We start from the raw sequence: 17587 nt of genomic DNA on the forward strand, positions 1-17587 counted from the left end.
AGAGCTGTCCTTAGAAAATGCTGCCAGTTATATTTTTGAATTTAGGTTAGATAAAGTATTCCCAAGTTTTCCCCATCATGGAAAAACAATAATAATAATAATAATAAATCCTTCCTTCTGATGGGGAAAAAAAGTAAAATCCAATTCTGTACTATTTAAATAAAACACACATGTAAAAAAGAAAAAGTTTAAAAATAAAGAGCTGGTTAACAATAGACCATACAAAGGCAAGCAAAAAGAAAGCAGAAGTGGCAATGTCAGACAAAGTAAATTCAAGGACAAATGTGTTAGACAAGACAAAAAAGAATATTATGTAATTATAAAAGATGCAACCCACAAAGAAGATATAACAGTCATAAAACTTTATACAACAAACAACATAGCAGACAACTGCATAAAACAAAAACTCCTAACAACACGATGAGAATTTGAAAATGTATATATACTCATGGTGGAGAGTTTCACTATGTTTATTTAAGAAGCTGGTAGACCAAATAGATTTTAAAAATTAATAATATAGAGGATTTGAATAATACAGTCAACAAATTTTGCTTAACAACTACAGAACTTTACTCCTTAAACATTGACAATATACTTTTCTTCTTCTGATCTTGCAATTATGAGAAAATTTTATAGACCACATCCTCAAATAATAATACAAAACTTAGAAATCAATGGGGTAAAATAGCCATCAAGAAAATATCTCCTAGAGAACCCATGGATCTTAGGGGAAATCAAAACTGAAATTACACATTATCTAGGGGGAAAATTATAGCAAAAAATATGGGCACAGATAACAGTAAGCTCAAAAGAAAAAATTATAAGCTTAAAGGCTTTTCTTTTTGATGTCCCCGTGAAGATAAAATTCTCTTCTCCAAACACAATACAGATGCCTCCATTGACTCTATTCCAAACAGAAGTGTGAAACAGTGAGCAGGGTGGATGCTCCCATGTGGGTCCTGAAGCAACTAGTGGTCACCAGAAATGAGACTTCTACAGGGTAGAGGGGAATCAAAGTTCTCCAGGTGAGACTGGGACCTGAGTAGGATTGAGGTCAGATGCTGGTAACGTGCTTGGCAAGTTCATGAAACAGCAAGGAGACCACTGTGGCTACAGCAGAGGGAGCAAGAAGGGAAACTGGAAATGCAGTTGGAGAAGCAGCAGCTTTAATGCATTCAGTGTGGGAAACAGGGGACAAGAAAACCTGTAGGCCAGTGAGCATTTGTAATAGTCCAGGGGACAGACAATCATTTCTTGGACTAAGATGGTCCTGGTGGAGGAGGTATAAAGTGGTTAAGATTTAGGATATATTCTGAAGGAAAAAGCAATATTTGCTTAAATTTTGGATATGAGTTGTGAAAGAAAAAGAGCAAGAAAACTCTAACTTTTCAGCTTAAGCAATGGAATGGATGGTCATATTACTGAAAAGAGTAACATGAAAGAAACTGCTTGGATAAATCAACATTTCTGCTTGGGCCAAATTAAGTTTGAGACGTCTATTAGACATCCAATAGGCAGTTGAATAAAACAGAGTTCAGAGGAGAGGCTGGAACTAAAATACCATTTTTTGGAGGCATCAGTGTATAGATATTTAAAGCCACAAAACTGGACGAGAGCAGGTAGAGTGTGAGTGTAGACAGAAAACAGGAGAGGTCGAAGGACTGAAGCCCAGCACACTCCAACACTTAGATAGGAGGAGGACCCCCAAGGAGACGAGGACAAAGAAGGCTGCGAGGCAGGAGAACAACCAAAAGAGAACAGTATCCCAGAAGCCAAGTGGAGAAAGAATTTCAGGAATTAAAGGGAGGTCAACTGTGTCAAAGGCTACTGATGGGTCATTGGGATGAAGACTTGAGAATTGACCATTGGATTCAACAACATGGAAGTCACCAATGACCTTGACAAAGGTGGTTTTATGAGTCTGTGAAAAGGAACATTTGGACGCTTGGAAACTTTTAGAGGAAAATATAAATGCATATCATTATTACTTTGGGGAAGGGAAGAATTTCTTCTATGAGACATAAAAAGAATAAACTATGAGAGACAATGTTGATATATTTGAATACAGATTAAAGCTTAAAATTTCTACACATAAAAAATACCATAAAGACAATTAAAAATCAAGTCACCAACTGAGAGAAGATACTTGAATACACATAACTGTCAAACGACTGCACCAATTAATAAAAGCAATAGTAACAGCTAACATCTACAGAAGGCTTATCTGCTAATCATGGTTCAACATATTTTACATGTATTAACTTATTAATGTCTAGAACAATCTTTCTCTACTAGGGTCCTGTGAGAGAAATAAGCCCTATAAAACATAATTTGAATGGCCATTTTTTTCCTCAGTTCTCCCAAGAATGGTATATAGATAGTACTAGTCTAGATGCATTGTAGAAAAGCTAACTCATTGCATACAATGTATCCTTTAAAGCATCTGTTATCAAATAATTTGCTCTCAAGACCCCTTTATAGTCTTTAAAAATATTGAGTATCTCAAAGAATTTTTGTTTATGTGGGTTATATCTATCAATATTTACCATATTCAAAATTAAAACTGAGAAAATCTTTAATATATATTTATTTAAAATAATAGCAACTTGGGACTTCCCTGGTGGTCCAGTGGTTACAACTCCGCACTTCCACTGAAGGAGACGTGGGTTCAATCCCTGGTCGAGGAACTAATAAGATCTCACATGCCGCAGGGTGTGGCCTAAAAAAAAAGTTACTTCAAAATAAAAATTTTAAAGATTTTTAAGCAAAATAAAATTAAAACCCATTGGTTTATTTTGCACTTTGAATGGATCTTTTACTCATGTGTGATTTTGCACCATTCCTCATTGGTCCTTGGAAAATATTGGTTCACTGATCAAGCAGATCTTCCAAATGTGGACCCATTTTATTTTACAATATCATAAAATTGTTTGTTAATATTACTATGAACCTCAGAGAAAAGCCTTTATGTATTGGGAATCTAATAAATTCATTGTAGCTGATACAAGTTTTCCAAAAATTCTAATTTTTGCTTGAAACCTGGAATTTTATCACTGGAATAAATTTTATCCATTGTTTTCCTTGAAGTGACAGATTCACTTTATTCATTTGCAAATACCCAAGTCTGAAAAAAGACATAGTTTGTCAGTCTTCTTTCAAGTAAAAATGGCATTCCATGAATAAAGAGGCTAGTTCAGCACATAACTCAAAAAGTCACACAGTGCCTTTCCTCAAGACACCCATCATACTTCAGAAATGCTTTATGCATCCTTCCATTTTGTCATACAATAAAATGAATAAGGTTTACTATTTCATCAAGGAGTGAAACCATCATTAATTTTACTGTGAGTGTATGATGATGAAAAAATACAGTCATTTCACTCCTACAAGACTGGAAAGAATAAAAAAGTGTGATGACAAATTCTGATTGTTGAAAAGGATATGGAGCAATGATAATTCTTATAAATTGTTGATGGCTGAAGGCACTGATACAACCACTTTGAAGATATTTGGCAAATAGTTAGTAAAGTTGAACATGCTACACATTATTACCAAGGAATAGCACTTCCAAGTACACACGTGCCCAGAGAAACTTGAACAAGAAGGTTCATGGAAACATTGTCCAAAATATTAAAAATCAGGAACAACATAAATGACTAATCAAGGAAAACAGATAAATAAATTATAGTATGTTCTTATAATGCAGTACTCTATAGCAAGAAAAATAAATAGGTTTGAACAACACAGACATACCTCCTTAAAAAATGCAGAACCAATAAATTAAATTAAATTCAGATTGCATACAGTATAATGTCATTCATATAATGATTAAGCAACATACTGCTTACAAAATATATATTATAGTATGGAAAAGATATAAGGATGATACATGTTGAATTTATAATAGGCTTGCATATGGGGAGGGAGATGGGGAGTGAAATTTTAGAAAGGCATTAAAGTGGGTCTCAACTGTATATGAAGTACTTAAATAAAAACAAAGAAGGCACTAAGTTAACATTTAATAAAGACATGATGGGTCCATAAGTACTTATTATATTATTTTCCATTTTACCTATATGTTTAAATATTTTATAATGAGAAATTTTAAAAGCTTTATTTAAAAAAAGATGTGGGACTTCCCTGGTAGTCCAGTGGTTAAGACTCCATGCTCCCAATGCAGGGGGCCTGGGTTCGATCCCTGGTCAGGGAACTAGATCCTGCATGCATGCTGCAACTAAGACCCGGCGCAGCCAAATAAAATAAATAAATAAATAAATATTTTTTAAAATATGAAATAAAAAATTTTAAAAAGATGTAACATGAATAAACTAAGTTCTCAATCTAAGACATAAAAAAAAGAACAATAAAATACAAGCAGGAGAAAATAATTAATGAAAAAAACTAACATTAGTGAATGCAAAGCATATATATTATAAATACAACCAAACATTTGTTCTTTGAAAAATGTAATAAAGTAGGAAACCACCCAGCATGCTTAAATTAAGTTAAAACATATATATATGTTATATGTTATATATATGCCATACATATGTTTTTATATATATATATGGAATATGTATACAGTATATATAATATATATGGCATTAGGAATAAGACAATGTAAAACAAGAACTGATTAAAAGAGAATATCATGTGCTATTCTGTGTTAATAAATTTGAAAATATAGATATAGGTATAAATCTTCATGACCTTAAATTAGACAATGGTTTCTTAGATATGATACCAAAAGCACAAACAACAAAGAAAATATATATCAATACAATTTGGACTTCATCAAAATTTGAAATTTAAAACTTCTGTGTTTCAAAGGATGCCATCAAGAAAGTAAAACGGCAATCCAAAGAGTGGGAGTAAATATTTACAGATCATATATCTGATAAGGAACTTGTGCCTGGAGTGTATAAAAATTCTTACAGCTCAATAATAAAAAGACAACTCAGTCAAAAAATGGGCAAAGGATCTAAATATACATTTCTCCAAAGAAGATATATGGATGTCCAATAAGCACAAGAAAAGATGCTCAAAATCTTTACTCATCAGGGAAATGCAAATCAAAACCACCATGACATAACACTTCACATCTCCCAGGATGGATTTAACCAAAAACATAGATAATAACAAGTACTGATGAGAATGTGGAGAAATTGGAACTCTCATACACTGCTGGTGGGAAGGTAAAATGGTGCAACTGCTCTGGAAAACAATCTGCCAATTCTTCAAGTTATTAAACATAAAGTTATCAAATGATCCAGCAATTCCACTCGTAGGTACACACCCAATAGAAATGAAAACATACATCCACACAAAAACTTGTACGTGAATGTTTATAGAAGCATTATTCATAATAGCCAAAAGTGAAAACAACCCAAATGTCCATTAAGAGAAAAATGGACAAACAAAATGTGGTACATCCATATAATGGAATATTATTTGGCCATAAAAAAAGAATGATACTGATACATGCTACATTGTGGATGGACCTTGAAAACATTATGCTAAGTGCAAGAAGCCAGTCACAAAAGTCTAATATTATATTATTCCACTCATATGAAAGTCCAGAATAGGGAGACCCATAGAGACATAAAGTAGATTAGCAGTGGACTTCCCTGGTGGCGCAGTGGTTAAGAATCCACCTGCCAATGCAGGGGACATGGGTTCAATCCCTGGTCCAGGAAGATCCCATATGCCACGGAGCAACTAAGCCTGCCTGCCACAGCTACTGAAGCCCACGTGCCACAACTACTGAAGCCCGCACGCCTACAGCCCGTGCTCCACAACAAGAGAAGCCACCATAATGAGAAGATTGCACATCGCAACAAAGAACAGCCCCCGCTTGACGCAACTAGAGGAAGCCCACTCGAAGCAATGAAGACCCAGTGCAGAAAAAAAAAAAAAAAAAAGTAGATTAGTGGTTGCTAAGGGCTGGAGCAGGGAGAAAGGGGTCTGGCAGGTCCTAGTTAAAGTGTATGGGTTTTCTTGAGGTGATGAAAATATTCCAAAATTGACTGTGGTGATGGCTGCACATCTCTGTGAATATATTAAAAACCATTTAGTTGTACACATTAAATGGGTGACTTGTGTACACTTTAAATGGGTGACTTGTATGGTATATGAATTACATCTCAATAAAGTTGTTTGTGACACAAAAACTCTCCTGGTAATTTATATGATAAGGTAATTTATAGGGAAAAAAATCAGTTAGGGTATAGAGGTCTAAACAACATATTGACCAACTTAACCTAACTGACGTCTATAGAACACTCCACACTACAGCAGAATACTTTATCAAGTGCACACAGAAACAAGGCTGACTACATTCTCAGCCATTAAATTTCAAATGTTTGAAATCATTTATGGTATGTATTGAGAACCCAACCGTGGTGGCCAGATAATAAGCACATCTGTGAGATGATAGGATAAAAATAAATGCTCCCTGAGGCCCTGTCATTTTGAAAGGACATGAGGGAAACAGGTGTGGAAATGTACCCAAGGAATTTAAACCCCAAAGTTGAATGCAAAATCTGGTTCCAAATGCAAGAATCCTAGGAAGCTTTGCTAGTTTTTACATGAGAAAAACCTGGAAAGCAGCGATGCTACTAGCCACTGCGAGAGATAACAGAGGGGCAGGCAGCCGCCTGCAACCTGCTACTTCAGCCCGGCTCCCCTGAGTGGGGCTGAGACCTGGCGTCAGGTTACAGGGAGTCAGGAGATAACCAGCTGGTGGCCTTTCTCAGAAACTGCCCCTGCTGACCTCCAGGTGCAAAGGGAAGCAGTGAGGTGGACAGTTAGGGAAGGAGGGAGGTGGCAGGCATGACCACCCCTGAAGCAAGGGGAGGAAGTTACACCCGGCCAGCTTAGCCCAGTATCCCCAGCTGGGGCCTTGCAACAGGCAGGAGAAGGGCTTCCCTCCAGCCAGAGCTGAGCAAAACTCCATCTGTTTAAAGAGCCCATGGGCTGTAGAAAACAAACTTACGGTTACCAGGGGGGAAAGGGAGAGAGGAATAAATTGGGAGATTGGGATTGACATATACACACTACTATATATAAAATAGATAACTAATAAGGACCTACTGTATAGCACAGGAAACTCTACTCAATACCCTGTGATGATCTATATCGGAAAAGAATCTAAAAAAGAGTGGATATAAGTATAACTGATTCACTTTGCTGCACACCTGAAACTAACACAACATTGTAAACCATCCATACTCCAATAAAAATTTTTAAAAAATAATAATACACAGCCCATGGGCTTTTGGCAGCAGCCGGGAGAAAGTTGCAGGGACAGGAGAACCCCATCCCCGTGGGCCCAAGCTCCTCGGGAACCTGCAGAAAATCTGTCCCTCCACAGCCATGCAGGAGAGAGAATATCTCTTTCTCTGGATCCCCATCAACATTACTACTAGCAAACTTCTTTAACTTTTGCTAGTATTGTTGTTTTAATTTGCAGTGATGTACTGATAGTTCGCTAGTGAGGATGAACACCTTTCCACATGGTCATTGTGACTCGAAGTTGCACTCCTGTGAATGGCTTGTTCATGTCTATTCCCCATTTTTCTACTGTTTGTCTTCTGCTAACTGATTTAGGAAGTTTCTTTATTCTCTGGATACAAGTCCTTTGCCTGTTATAAATGTTGCAGATATTTTTCTCTCATTTATCTCCTGCTTTGTTCTCTTTTTAAACTCCGTTTGGTATCTTTTATCAAGAAGATTTTTAAAATCTAGTCATATTTATCTTTATTTTTCCTTTTATTTTTCTTGCTGTATCTTATTTTAAGAACACCTTCACTCTCCCCACTATTCTCTCATATTTTCTTTGATTACTTCTATGATTTTGTTTTTGCTTTTTCTGCACTGGTCTTTAATCACCTGGAATATGTCATTTCACCATGGGAGCAGCTGTGAGGAGGAGGAAGATGCATGCACTGCAGTGGGGGGAACTGGAGCCCCAGCAGGCCTGGACCCGATTCCAACTCCACCTCGACTCAAACGGAGATAATAACATATTTCATTAAATTGAAGACACACACCTTAACATTTCTGAAATCAGGATGTATCTTACAAACAATGGTGTATCGTGATTTAATTTACAGGTTTCTTAGTAATATATAAAAATAGTGTGTCTTTCAAGCTATGGCATCTTAGATTTCATGAAATACAAAGAACCCAACCTCAGGTCCCTAAGGGGGTGGGATAAACAGGCACTTAAAGGGCCCAGGACAGGCCAGACACACAGGAGGCAAGGCATTCCATCTGGGTGAGCTCTCCTTCATTCCAAAGAATGCAGCTGCTCTGAGGCTTTATTCTTCCTGCAGCCCTGGCCCTTCCCCCTTAGCTTCCAGAACCTGAGCCTACTCTCTGGGAACCCCTCCAGGCTCCCCTACCAAAGGCCTTCAGCTGGACAAGGCCACACCTTCAGTTCTCTCCTTCTAGGTACAGGATGCTCAGAGCTGACAATTAAGGGCTCCACATAAGGCTGATCTCCCTCCACAGCCAAGAAAACTGCACTCTCACCCCTGGGGACACCCACACCTGCTGGGCACCAAGAGCCCCACATGCTCTTATGGCAGCTTCTGCCTGGCTCCTCCCACTGCCCGCCTGGTGAGTCTGGGGCTTTGCAGCTTCTGCAAATGCTGGCACTGGAGATGGGGAGCCCTGGATGCTGGCAGAGCTGCCTCGGTCAGAACCACAGCGCCGGCTGGGGGAAGGCAGGGAGGAAAGGGAGTGAGCTGGTGGGCTGCAGAGGCCCCCAGCCAGGGCCAGCGTGAGAACTTTGCACAGTGGCTCCTTCAGCCTTACAGCCACCCAGAAAGCCCTTCCCTCTTCACGGAAGAAGGAACTGAGCTGCAGGGAAGCAGAGTGACGCCCCTCAGCGATGCTGAGGCTGTACCACGGAGGACCTCGCTCACCAGCACTGCGGCCCCACCTTTCTGTCCACCATATGGAGGCCCAACAGGGCTGAGGAGGCAGAAAGTGGGCTCTCCCCCTCAAGGTCAATTCCACACACCTGGGCAGAGCACCAACTGCATGGAAGGCCCACCCTGGGTCTCAGAGTCCAGGCGGGGGTAGTGGTCTGGCCCCTAGCCCCTCTCTCCACGCCCTAAGGGGTCCCACACCCAGCTGCACAGTCACAACCAGGGTGGTCCCAGGCCATACACTATGCAATTCCCCACGGACTAGTCTTCCCACCCACCATAATGCCACATCTTTGCTTCACCTGTAGGAAAGCTTATCAGCATCCACGAACCAAGAGTCTCCTTTTACCAGAATAACTCAATTTCTTCCAATTTACCCTAAGAAGTAACCACACAAGGAGTAATGATTTGACAGACACAGGAAAAGTTCCATCCACACCCTCATCCCTGAGACTCCAGAAAAACTGAGGTTGGCCAAGCAGTGGTGGAGCTGGGCCCATAGCCTGGGTCCCATGGGAACATTCCGGAAGAGGCTGAACAAATTCCAAGGGCATCTGCCACCAGAGGCAGACGGAGGCAGTGAGGAAAGGAAGGACGTGGACATGGCTTGGCTCTTATGCGCCCTGCATGGTGGCGGGAGCTTTCCCACTTGTTGAAGAAGCTTTTTGAACCCTGCCAACAACTGCTGGGGAAGGGTTATTATTCCCATTGCACAGGTGATGTTCCAAGGTCAACCCAGTAGACCAAAGATGAAAATCCAGGGGACTTGGTTCTATTCCACCACGCTAGAGACATGTTGAAAATAGCATCAACCCAACCAAAAGGTGGAGAAGTGATCTGTGACACTGTCATTTCCCACCCTTGAGCCCCTCAGGAAATGAGCTAATGGAGCATCCCTTCGGGTGTGGAAGTCTGGAAGAGCAGGCAGGATCTGCCTGCCCCCCACATACACCCTGAGAGCTGCAGTGCCTATCTACAGGTGACGGGCGCTAGGACGTCTCTGGGGTCAGCTGGATGGCCTGGTGTCACCACAGATACACTTCTCATGACGTTCCTCTTGCCTGACTCCAGGGCTCTCGCTGGGAAGCTGGCAGCACCCCCATTGCTCATCCGCTGCCTTCACTGGTCCCTCGGACCCACACTCAGCCCCAATTTACCAATTATCGTGCCACAGGGGACTTTTTACCTCTTGTCTACCTTGCACAGGACTCTGGACACCCTCCCGCACCGCCAGACACCTCTTTTTCTCTCCCCATCACATATACTCTGTGAAAAAGATCATTCTCCCTCCCCACAGAATTGTTCTTTGAATATTTGCATATGGACAGGAAACACCTTCTTAACAGAAGGGATGGGACACGACTGGTAGATAATCCGGCACTGTAAGAAACCAGGGGGGCTAGACTCCCCAGCCCCCTCCCCCATGGCACTGTCCTAGAAGCGCTGCCCCACTGTGCCCAGGAAAGGGGCCATGAGCAACAGCTCCAAAGAGCTACAGTCCGGAACTCCAGGGCATCCATGCCCCTGATTCCCCAATGTTCCTACACAGTCACCACCCTCTAAGTGGATCTACTGGAAAACTGTTGGAACTAACAGAAAAATTCACAAAGGGAGTTGAAGAAGATCAGCATGCCTACCACCATATGACAGCAAGAACAGGGACGGTGCAGGAGACGGCTTCAAATGTGGATTTCCCTTGATGTTTAATAACTTCTGTGTGACGTGCTGAGAATCCGAACAGCAAAGGGTGTGCTGCTGGGTTGGCCAAAGCATTCGTACAAGGGGGCAAAGGGGGAATGAAATGTTTCTCACTTTCCCCTCAGAGGGCAAAATGTGGGGTACGAGTAATACAAAGTGGAGTTAGTGTCCAAGTAATTACTGTAATTATGATTTGATTATGAAACCACCGTTGGCATAAAAAAATAAGTCTTGAAAGATAAGTAAACAAAAAAATCTAAAATTCTTGATTATGCCAACAAAATCATGGAGACGGATATTAAAATATCCTTAAGTTTCTCATCTTCAGTAGATAATGTTTCATTCCTGATAAAGAAAATGGGTTCAACTATATCTTTAAAATAAGTTCTAAACTAACATATGCTATTTAATATACATGTCTCAATAGACTCCCTTAAAACAAAATGGTATCAAAAGGCGGGAGGGGGGAGAAGAGATACAGGGAAATGTACACTAAGTGGATGCAAAGGAAAAAAGTAGCATTGGTCAAACTAAAATCTAAGTCAAAATCCTAAAACAAGAAATGAAAAAGAAATGAGTTGTAAGTATGAATGACAAGGTGACAGAATTGCCATTACTTATATATTATAGATTGTAGTTCAGCTTCTACAATATATCCCGAAACACAAGTATACTGGGATTTTTAGACTTTTACTGAAGATTTTCAAGGTCTAGGGAAGGGGTCACACTGCACAGCTCACAGTCTTCTACTCAAAAGGGAAATTCTTTGATACCCGTCTCTTCTATCAAGCCCCACTGACACAACACTCACGCAACGGTCTTAGCAGCTCCCTGCCCACAGCTGCCCCCCAACCATATCCCTCAGCCTTGTTCCAGACGCTGGGATGGAGGCAAAGCAGCCGCAGCCATGGTGTCATGGCACGTGCATACTAACGGAGGAGATAGACCATAAACAAGCAAACAGATACATGAAAAAAGAGGAAGATGACGATGACAAAGGCAAATCCATAGAGACAGAAAGCACATCAGTGGTTGCCAGGGGCTGGGGGAGGAGAGGATGCAGAGTGACCATTTAAAGGATACGGGCTTTCCTTTTGGGGTGATGGAAATGATAGAGGTGGTGGTTGCACAACATTTTGAATGTACTAAATGTCCCTGGATCGCACGCTTTAAAATGGTTAAAATGGTAAATTTTATGTTGTGTTTTCTTACCACAAACAGACAACAACAACAACAACAAAATGATACTTTCAGATGTGGTAAGTGCTTTGAAGGAAATCAGGCCAGATGTTGTAAGAGAGAGAGACTGAGGTGGGGTCCTTGAGAGCAGGTAGTCAGTGAAGAGCTCAACATTTAACTGAGAAATGAATGAGGGGGAGGACCCAGCCTCATGAGGATTTGGGAAAAGAGCATTCCACACAGAGGGACCCAAAAGGGTGGAAATCGGGTTGGAAAGTAGGCAGAGGCCCCCAAAAAGCATTCGTGTTTCTTTGAGTGCAATGGAAGCCACAGAGGCAGGGAGATGCCTGAGCTAATCAGTGTGTTAAAAGGACACTTTGGCTGCTCTGGGGAGAAAAGCTGTAGGGCGTGAGCCTGACGCAGGGGACCACTGAGAACATGGGTGCACCGGGAATGTCTGCAGGCGAGTACTGCTTCCCACGCCCGGAAAGGAAACACACCGAGACTCGGAAGGCCTGGGCCCAGCAGGCAAGGTTGCCGTGGTTACTGGATGGTTCCCAGGAAACAGAGAGAAGGCAGATGCCCAGTGAGAAGGACTGTGTCACACAGCTTTCATTAGAGCATGGACCAGGCCCACCTGGGCACCAAGTCCAGGGCAGACGCGCAGCGGGAGTGGCTGAGAGCTGAGACAGGATGCTGGATCGGGTGTCTCCCTCCAGCCCCAGGTCAGGGCTGCTTGTGGGAGCGCCACAGGCTGGGCGGGCAGAGAGAGGCGGGCCTAGCAGGTGGGAGGTGCCTCTTGACCCCAGCTGTGGGGAATGAAAGCAGTGAGGGCTGGACAGCTGGACTTAGAGCCCTCCACAGGCTGGACTGGGGCAGGCACAGGGCTGGCTGTGAGGGTGAGAATAAGGCACCTCCATGAGGCTGCAGGTTTGGTTTGTGGCGTGGTCAGTGTCAGCCACGTGAGAGAAGAAAGCAGGAAGGAGGGTGGGGAGAGAGGTCTTGTTCCCAGGCAGATGACGTCCAGATGGATAAGGAGATAGTCACCAAGGAACCAATTTAACACTGACAGAGACTGTCAATCACAGCAGAACCAGCGAGACCAGGTAGGGAAGCTTCCTGGGTCACAACAGCAGTAGGAACACATGTGTCCTGAGTCCTGTGTCCCAGGCGACACCCAGCTCCAGCCCCAAAAAACTGGGATAACTGGGCCAGCCCAGAAGGGGCCAAGGGTTGTAAAGGCTGCAGCTCCTCACACGGGGTGTGGGTTCCTGCGGTGGCAAAAGGGCACGAAAAGGGGAACCGATGTTGAAGGTCATGGTAATGCTGGATGGGCGTGGCTTAAATCTAGCGAGAATGTAATGTGATAACCGCCTTCCCAGAGTCTCAGCAAACAACACAAATTCCCGCTGGACCTCAAGTTTTGTCAGAAATGTGACAAACAGCAAACATGACGGCAGACGGGAAAACAATGTTAGCTGAGGGTCTGTATCTTCCATGACAGGGCAGAACACCAGAAGCTTCTCAGCAAAATATAAAGTGAAAACAAAAAGACACAGCTGCATGGTCGGGGGAATGACGTGTGCCCAGCCACGACCGTCATCTTTCACCCCAGCTTGCTTCTGTGGACCCCAAATGTGTGTCCCAGGACCAATACAACCCCTGAGGTTCTGTAAACTGGAATAATCCCTATCACCAGTGTTTACACCTACCCTCTGCAGGAGAAGCAGAGAAGTTCTCAGGGACAGGGTGCACTTGCCCTGCTGGGCCCTCAGGACAGAAAGGTCAGGCCCGCTAGGGGCTGGGAAGTGTCCTCAGAAGAGAGAGGGTGGGAGGGAGGTCTCAGGGGACAAGCAGGACTGAGGAGATGGATGGGCAGGAGGAGGTGCAAGGTCATTCCAGTCTGACCTCAACCGAGTAAGTTGTGCTCAGGGATCCCAAGGGGTTGGCACACACAACGGGACACAGCAGATGCTTCCTTCAGGACAGATTGGAGGGAGGGAGGCAAAAGCTGGGAAGGAAGTGCCTGTGAAAGGAAGGAAGAGAAAAGATCCAGCCAATGGAGTCCGTCCCCACACACCCTGTCCTGAGCTGCTGTGCGGCTGCTTTGCCCCAGGCCACCCTCCTGGCACTCCCGTTGGCATGTTCCCTGGGATCTGATCTGTCTACCCATGGACTCAAGGGCCAAAGCTCTGTCCAGTCCACCCAGGTCAGCGCTTAGTAATGTTGGCTAAGGGATTGAATGAATAAATGAATGAATGAACAAATGAACACATGAACAGATCATCCATTGAATGGAAGTCCCAAGTTCAGAAGTGAATGAGTAGAAAAACATCAGCCCGTGGACCAAGGTCAAAGTCACGGGGTGTACATCCCGTCTCCATTCTTAGCAGCTAGGTGACTTTGGATGGATTGTGTCACCTCTGTGAGCAGTGGCTTCCTCATCTGAGATGGGGTCACAGGGCTATGGGGGCATTCAGTGAGGACAGGCACATGGTAAATAGTAAAGGTCACAGACCAGGTGGAGGGTTGTTGCAACCTTTCATTGTGATCCTAGGACAGGAAGCAGGCACTGTGCACCCCAGGCCCACAGTAAGAAGCTCTTCAGCCTCTGGGGCCACGCCTGCCCCTCAGGGCTTCCCCATCTGCCCAGACAGCTCCACACCAGAACTGAAGCAAAGAGCTGAGGTCTGAGCGGGATCCTGACCTGGAATACACACATTCCTCCTCTCATCCATGTTTTATAAATCAGAAAATTAATTATCTGGAAAAGAGTCTTCTGCACCAGAAACCCAAATGATTTAATGTATAATTTATACACGAACATGTAGATGTCAATGTGTGACAACTCGCCGTAAAAACATTTTTGCAGTTAAAGCTTTAGGCGTCTGTCCTCCTCGCAGAAGAGCCACCTTACAGACAACATGAGGCCCCAGGGCTCAGGCCGGGTGGGGCAGGAAAGGCAGCCTGTCATTTTCAGTGATGCAGCTGCCAGGGCAGCCCCACCCTTGGCACCAGCCACATGCAGTCAAGTCATAGCTCTCCCTCCTTGGGGTCCTACTGTGTCTTGTTCAAAAGGGGATTTCACGCTCTGTGCCAGCTCTGTGCTAGACCCAAGGATGGAAGACAGAATGGAGGATGTGCTCACTCCTGTGGCTTTGAGACCCCTGGGAGAGCCAGGCAAGCACACGATGAATGACACTGACAGTGTGGCAAGTGCTAGGGCAAAGACGGGTCCTATGTGCCGAGGAGCAAGTACTTCCCTATGCCAGGAGCATCCCCAAGAGACTCCAAGAGGCAGGGGCTAGAACTGAAGGAGTTTGTCAGGAGGATGAAGGCGGGAGAACATTCCCAGTGGGAAGAATCACATGTGTAAAGACAGAGGCTAGAGCAAGATGTCCAGATGGGTGCCAGCGTGGCCTATGGCACATGGCAGGGGCTGTCTAGCAGTGAGCCTGGAGTAGAGAGAGGGAGCCAGGTCACCGAGGGGCCTGTATGTCCAGTCCAGAAACAGGACTTTGTCCTGGACTGAAAACTTACAAACAGATCAAGTCTGCACTTCACTCTGGTCCACAGTATGGAGACCAAGAGGAGGGCTGTTGTGGGGAGTGAACGAGAGAGATGAATGGGCTTTGCAAACTGTGAAGTGCAGCATCCACATAAAGTGCCCTCCCCAGCAGGATCTTGAGTCCTGCAACAACTCAGCAGCCTGCCTGCTTCAGGTGCGCCTTCACTCACAGGCGCCCCAGTGACGGCCTTGACTGGCACGTCACTGCAGAGTAACCACCTGAAACGTGGGTTGAACCCTTGCTTCTTGTCTGCAGTTGCTATTGCCATTGGGGTTGGTCACTCTTAGCGCAGGACATTCCCTGACACCCTCTCTCCAGAGGCCCACTGGGGCTCCAGCACAACCCAAAGCATCTTCTCACACAAGGACAGGGAGGAGGGGCACGGGCACTGTGCTGGAACCACTATGCCGCACACGCAAGTGAGGGAGGGGCGATGTGTCTTTGTTGCACCCTGGACCTCTGTCCAGAACCACTGGTGAGGTTCAAGAACATGGCCTCTCCCCACCAGGCAGTCACCAACAGGGTCTGAGCACAATCTGAGATCCCAGTGGTGTCTTCCCAGAACCTGGGCCCTCCACAACAAGACAAAGCAAGTCCCCGTGCCCCAATGCCATCAGGGTCCCCAGGCAGTTCCCTGTGCAGCCTTGGAGCCCTACAGACATGGTCAGAAGATAGACGCCCAGCCTAATGGGATGGGATGCTCACAGAACAAAGGTTTCAAGCCCCTAGCCCTCATCACACCAGTGCCCATTTTAAAGAAGAACATAGCCTGACATCGACAACTCTTCTACCTCCCGGGAGGCCAGGGGTCTGCCCCTTGGTGACTCCCACCCACATACCTCGCTTGACCTTGGGGGGCCTGAGGCCCTCGACCTGGGCCAGGGCCTCCCAAGCCTCACGCTCCCTCCAGCGTCTCAGCTGCTCCTCTCGCATTTTGTAGAAGAGGATGTGCTTCTGCACATCACTGAGCTCGGCCAGGAGCTCGGGGTCGATGTACATGTCGTGCAGGATCTGCTGCAGCATGGTGTCACCTGGGATGCACACGCCAGGAGGGACACCCCAGGCCACTCCTCGCCCCTGGCTCCTCACACCAGGGTCACTCCCAGAGCCCCTTCTCCGTGCAGCAGCATCACTCTGCCTCAGCTCCCAGCCAGCAACGAATTCATCTCCTCTGCCCAGGACAGCCACAGGGATCAGGCAGCAGGAAGCAAAGAGGCAGCCAGGCCCTGCAAGGGGGATCCAGCACCAGGAGCTGTCCAGTCCTTCTACTGGGTCACCAATAGCCACATCCCAGCAAAGCCTGTGTCTTGACCTCCCCTGGGCTCTGGGACAATGGGAGAGTGAAAGCCTCCAGCTCTGCGGGCAAAGCCCAGGCCTGGCCCTTCCTGGCCCTGGCAGGTGTCGAGTGATCTGTTCGTGGAAGGTAACAATGACACCAGCTATATCAATGACACTGCCCCAGCCAACTGGGAACCGATCTCTCCTCCACAGGTAAGAGGAGGAGGAGGAGGCATCTTTGCCTATTAATTCCATGTCTTTTAAGCCAACGTCAAACAGGCCAGAGGAGCCAGCCAGGAGCTTCTAGGCTGCCCGGCCTCTCGCTATACCTGCTCCGTCATTGCCAATCTTCCTCTTTTCCAGGACGTTGGGCTACTGAGGTAATGCTTCTAACACTCGGCCTTGGAGGAGAAAAGAGCTTTCCTTCTTTCTGTGTTGCAGCCAAGGAAGAAAGCAAAATAGAATCAGTAGGGACACCCGAGGGGCTTGATCATGGAATTCAAGGACATGAAGGAGGCAGACATCCCTCTGCCATTTCCCTATAATGAGGTTCTAAGGCTATGCATGTGCTGACAGATTAACCCTCAATTTGGGGTCAATTTTGGTCGTTGCTTATCTTTTTTTGTTGTTGCAAGTACGTGGAGATGATCACAAACAAAGAATGCAAGTGTGTCTTCTCTGTCCTCTCCATGCCCTGAATGTGAAGCACCCTGGACAGAGCAGGATGTTGCTTTCTGCTTGGAGGGAACCCACCTGTCTTTGGCCGTGAGGATGGGTACGTGCTGCTCATGCTGACACCCAAAGTTCACCCTAACAGCTGCTCAGAGCTACTCCCAGCTGCCCCTGTATTCAAACTGGGGTTCAGAGAAGGTAAGCAACTTGCCTATGGCTACCCACCCTGGGACTCCATCCAACTTTCAAATATGA

At 45.0% G+C, this 17587-nt stretch overlaps 1 protein-coding gene across 2 annotated transcripts in view; it reads right to left on the bottom strand.

The window, feature by feature from the left end:
- SH2D4B (SH2 domain containing 4B) overlaps positions 1–16405 on the bottom strand; it is a 74136-nt gene extending 57731 nt beyond the window's left edge. For both annotated transcript variants that reach the window (XM_061196849.1, XM_061196858.1), the window contains exon 1: positions 16214–16405. In XM_061196849.1, coding sequence (XP_061052832.1) covers positions 16214–16405 — 192 coding nt within the window. The remainder of the gene's footprint in view (positions 1–16213) is intronic.
- Positions 16406–17587: the final 1182 nt, after the last annotated feature.

Source organism: Eubalaena glacialis, chromosome 1 (genome assembly GCF_028564815.1).
Source record: "Eubalaena glacialis isolate mEubGla1 chromosome 1, mEubGla1.1.hap2.+ XY, whole genome shotgun sequence".
Taxonomy (NCBI): domain Eukaryota; kingdom Metazoa; phylum Chordata; class Mammalia; order Artiodactyla; family Balaenidae; genus Eubalaena; species Eubalaena glacialis.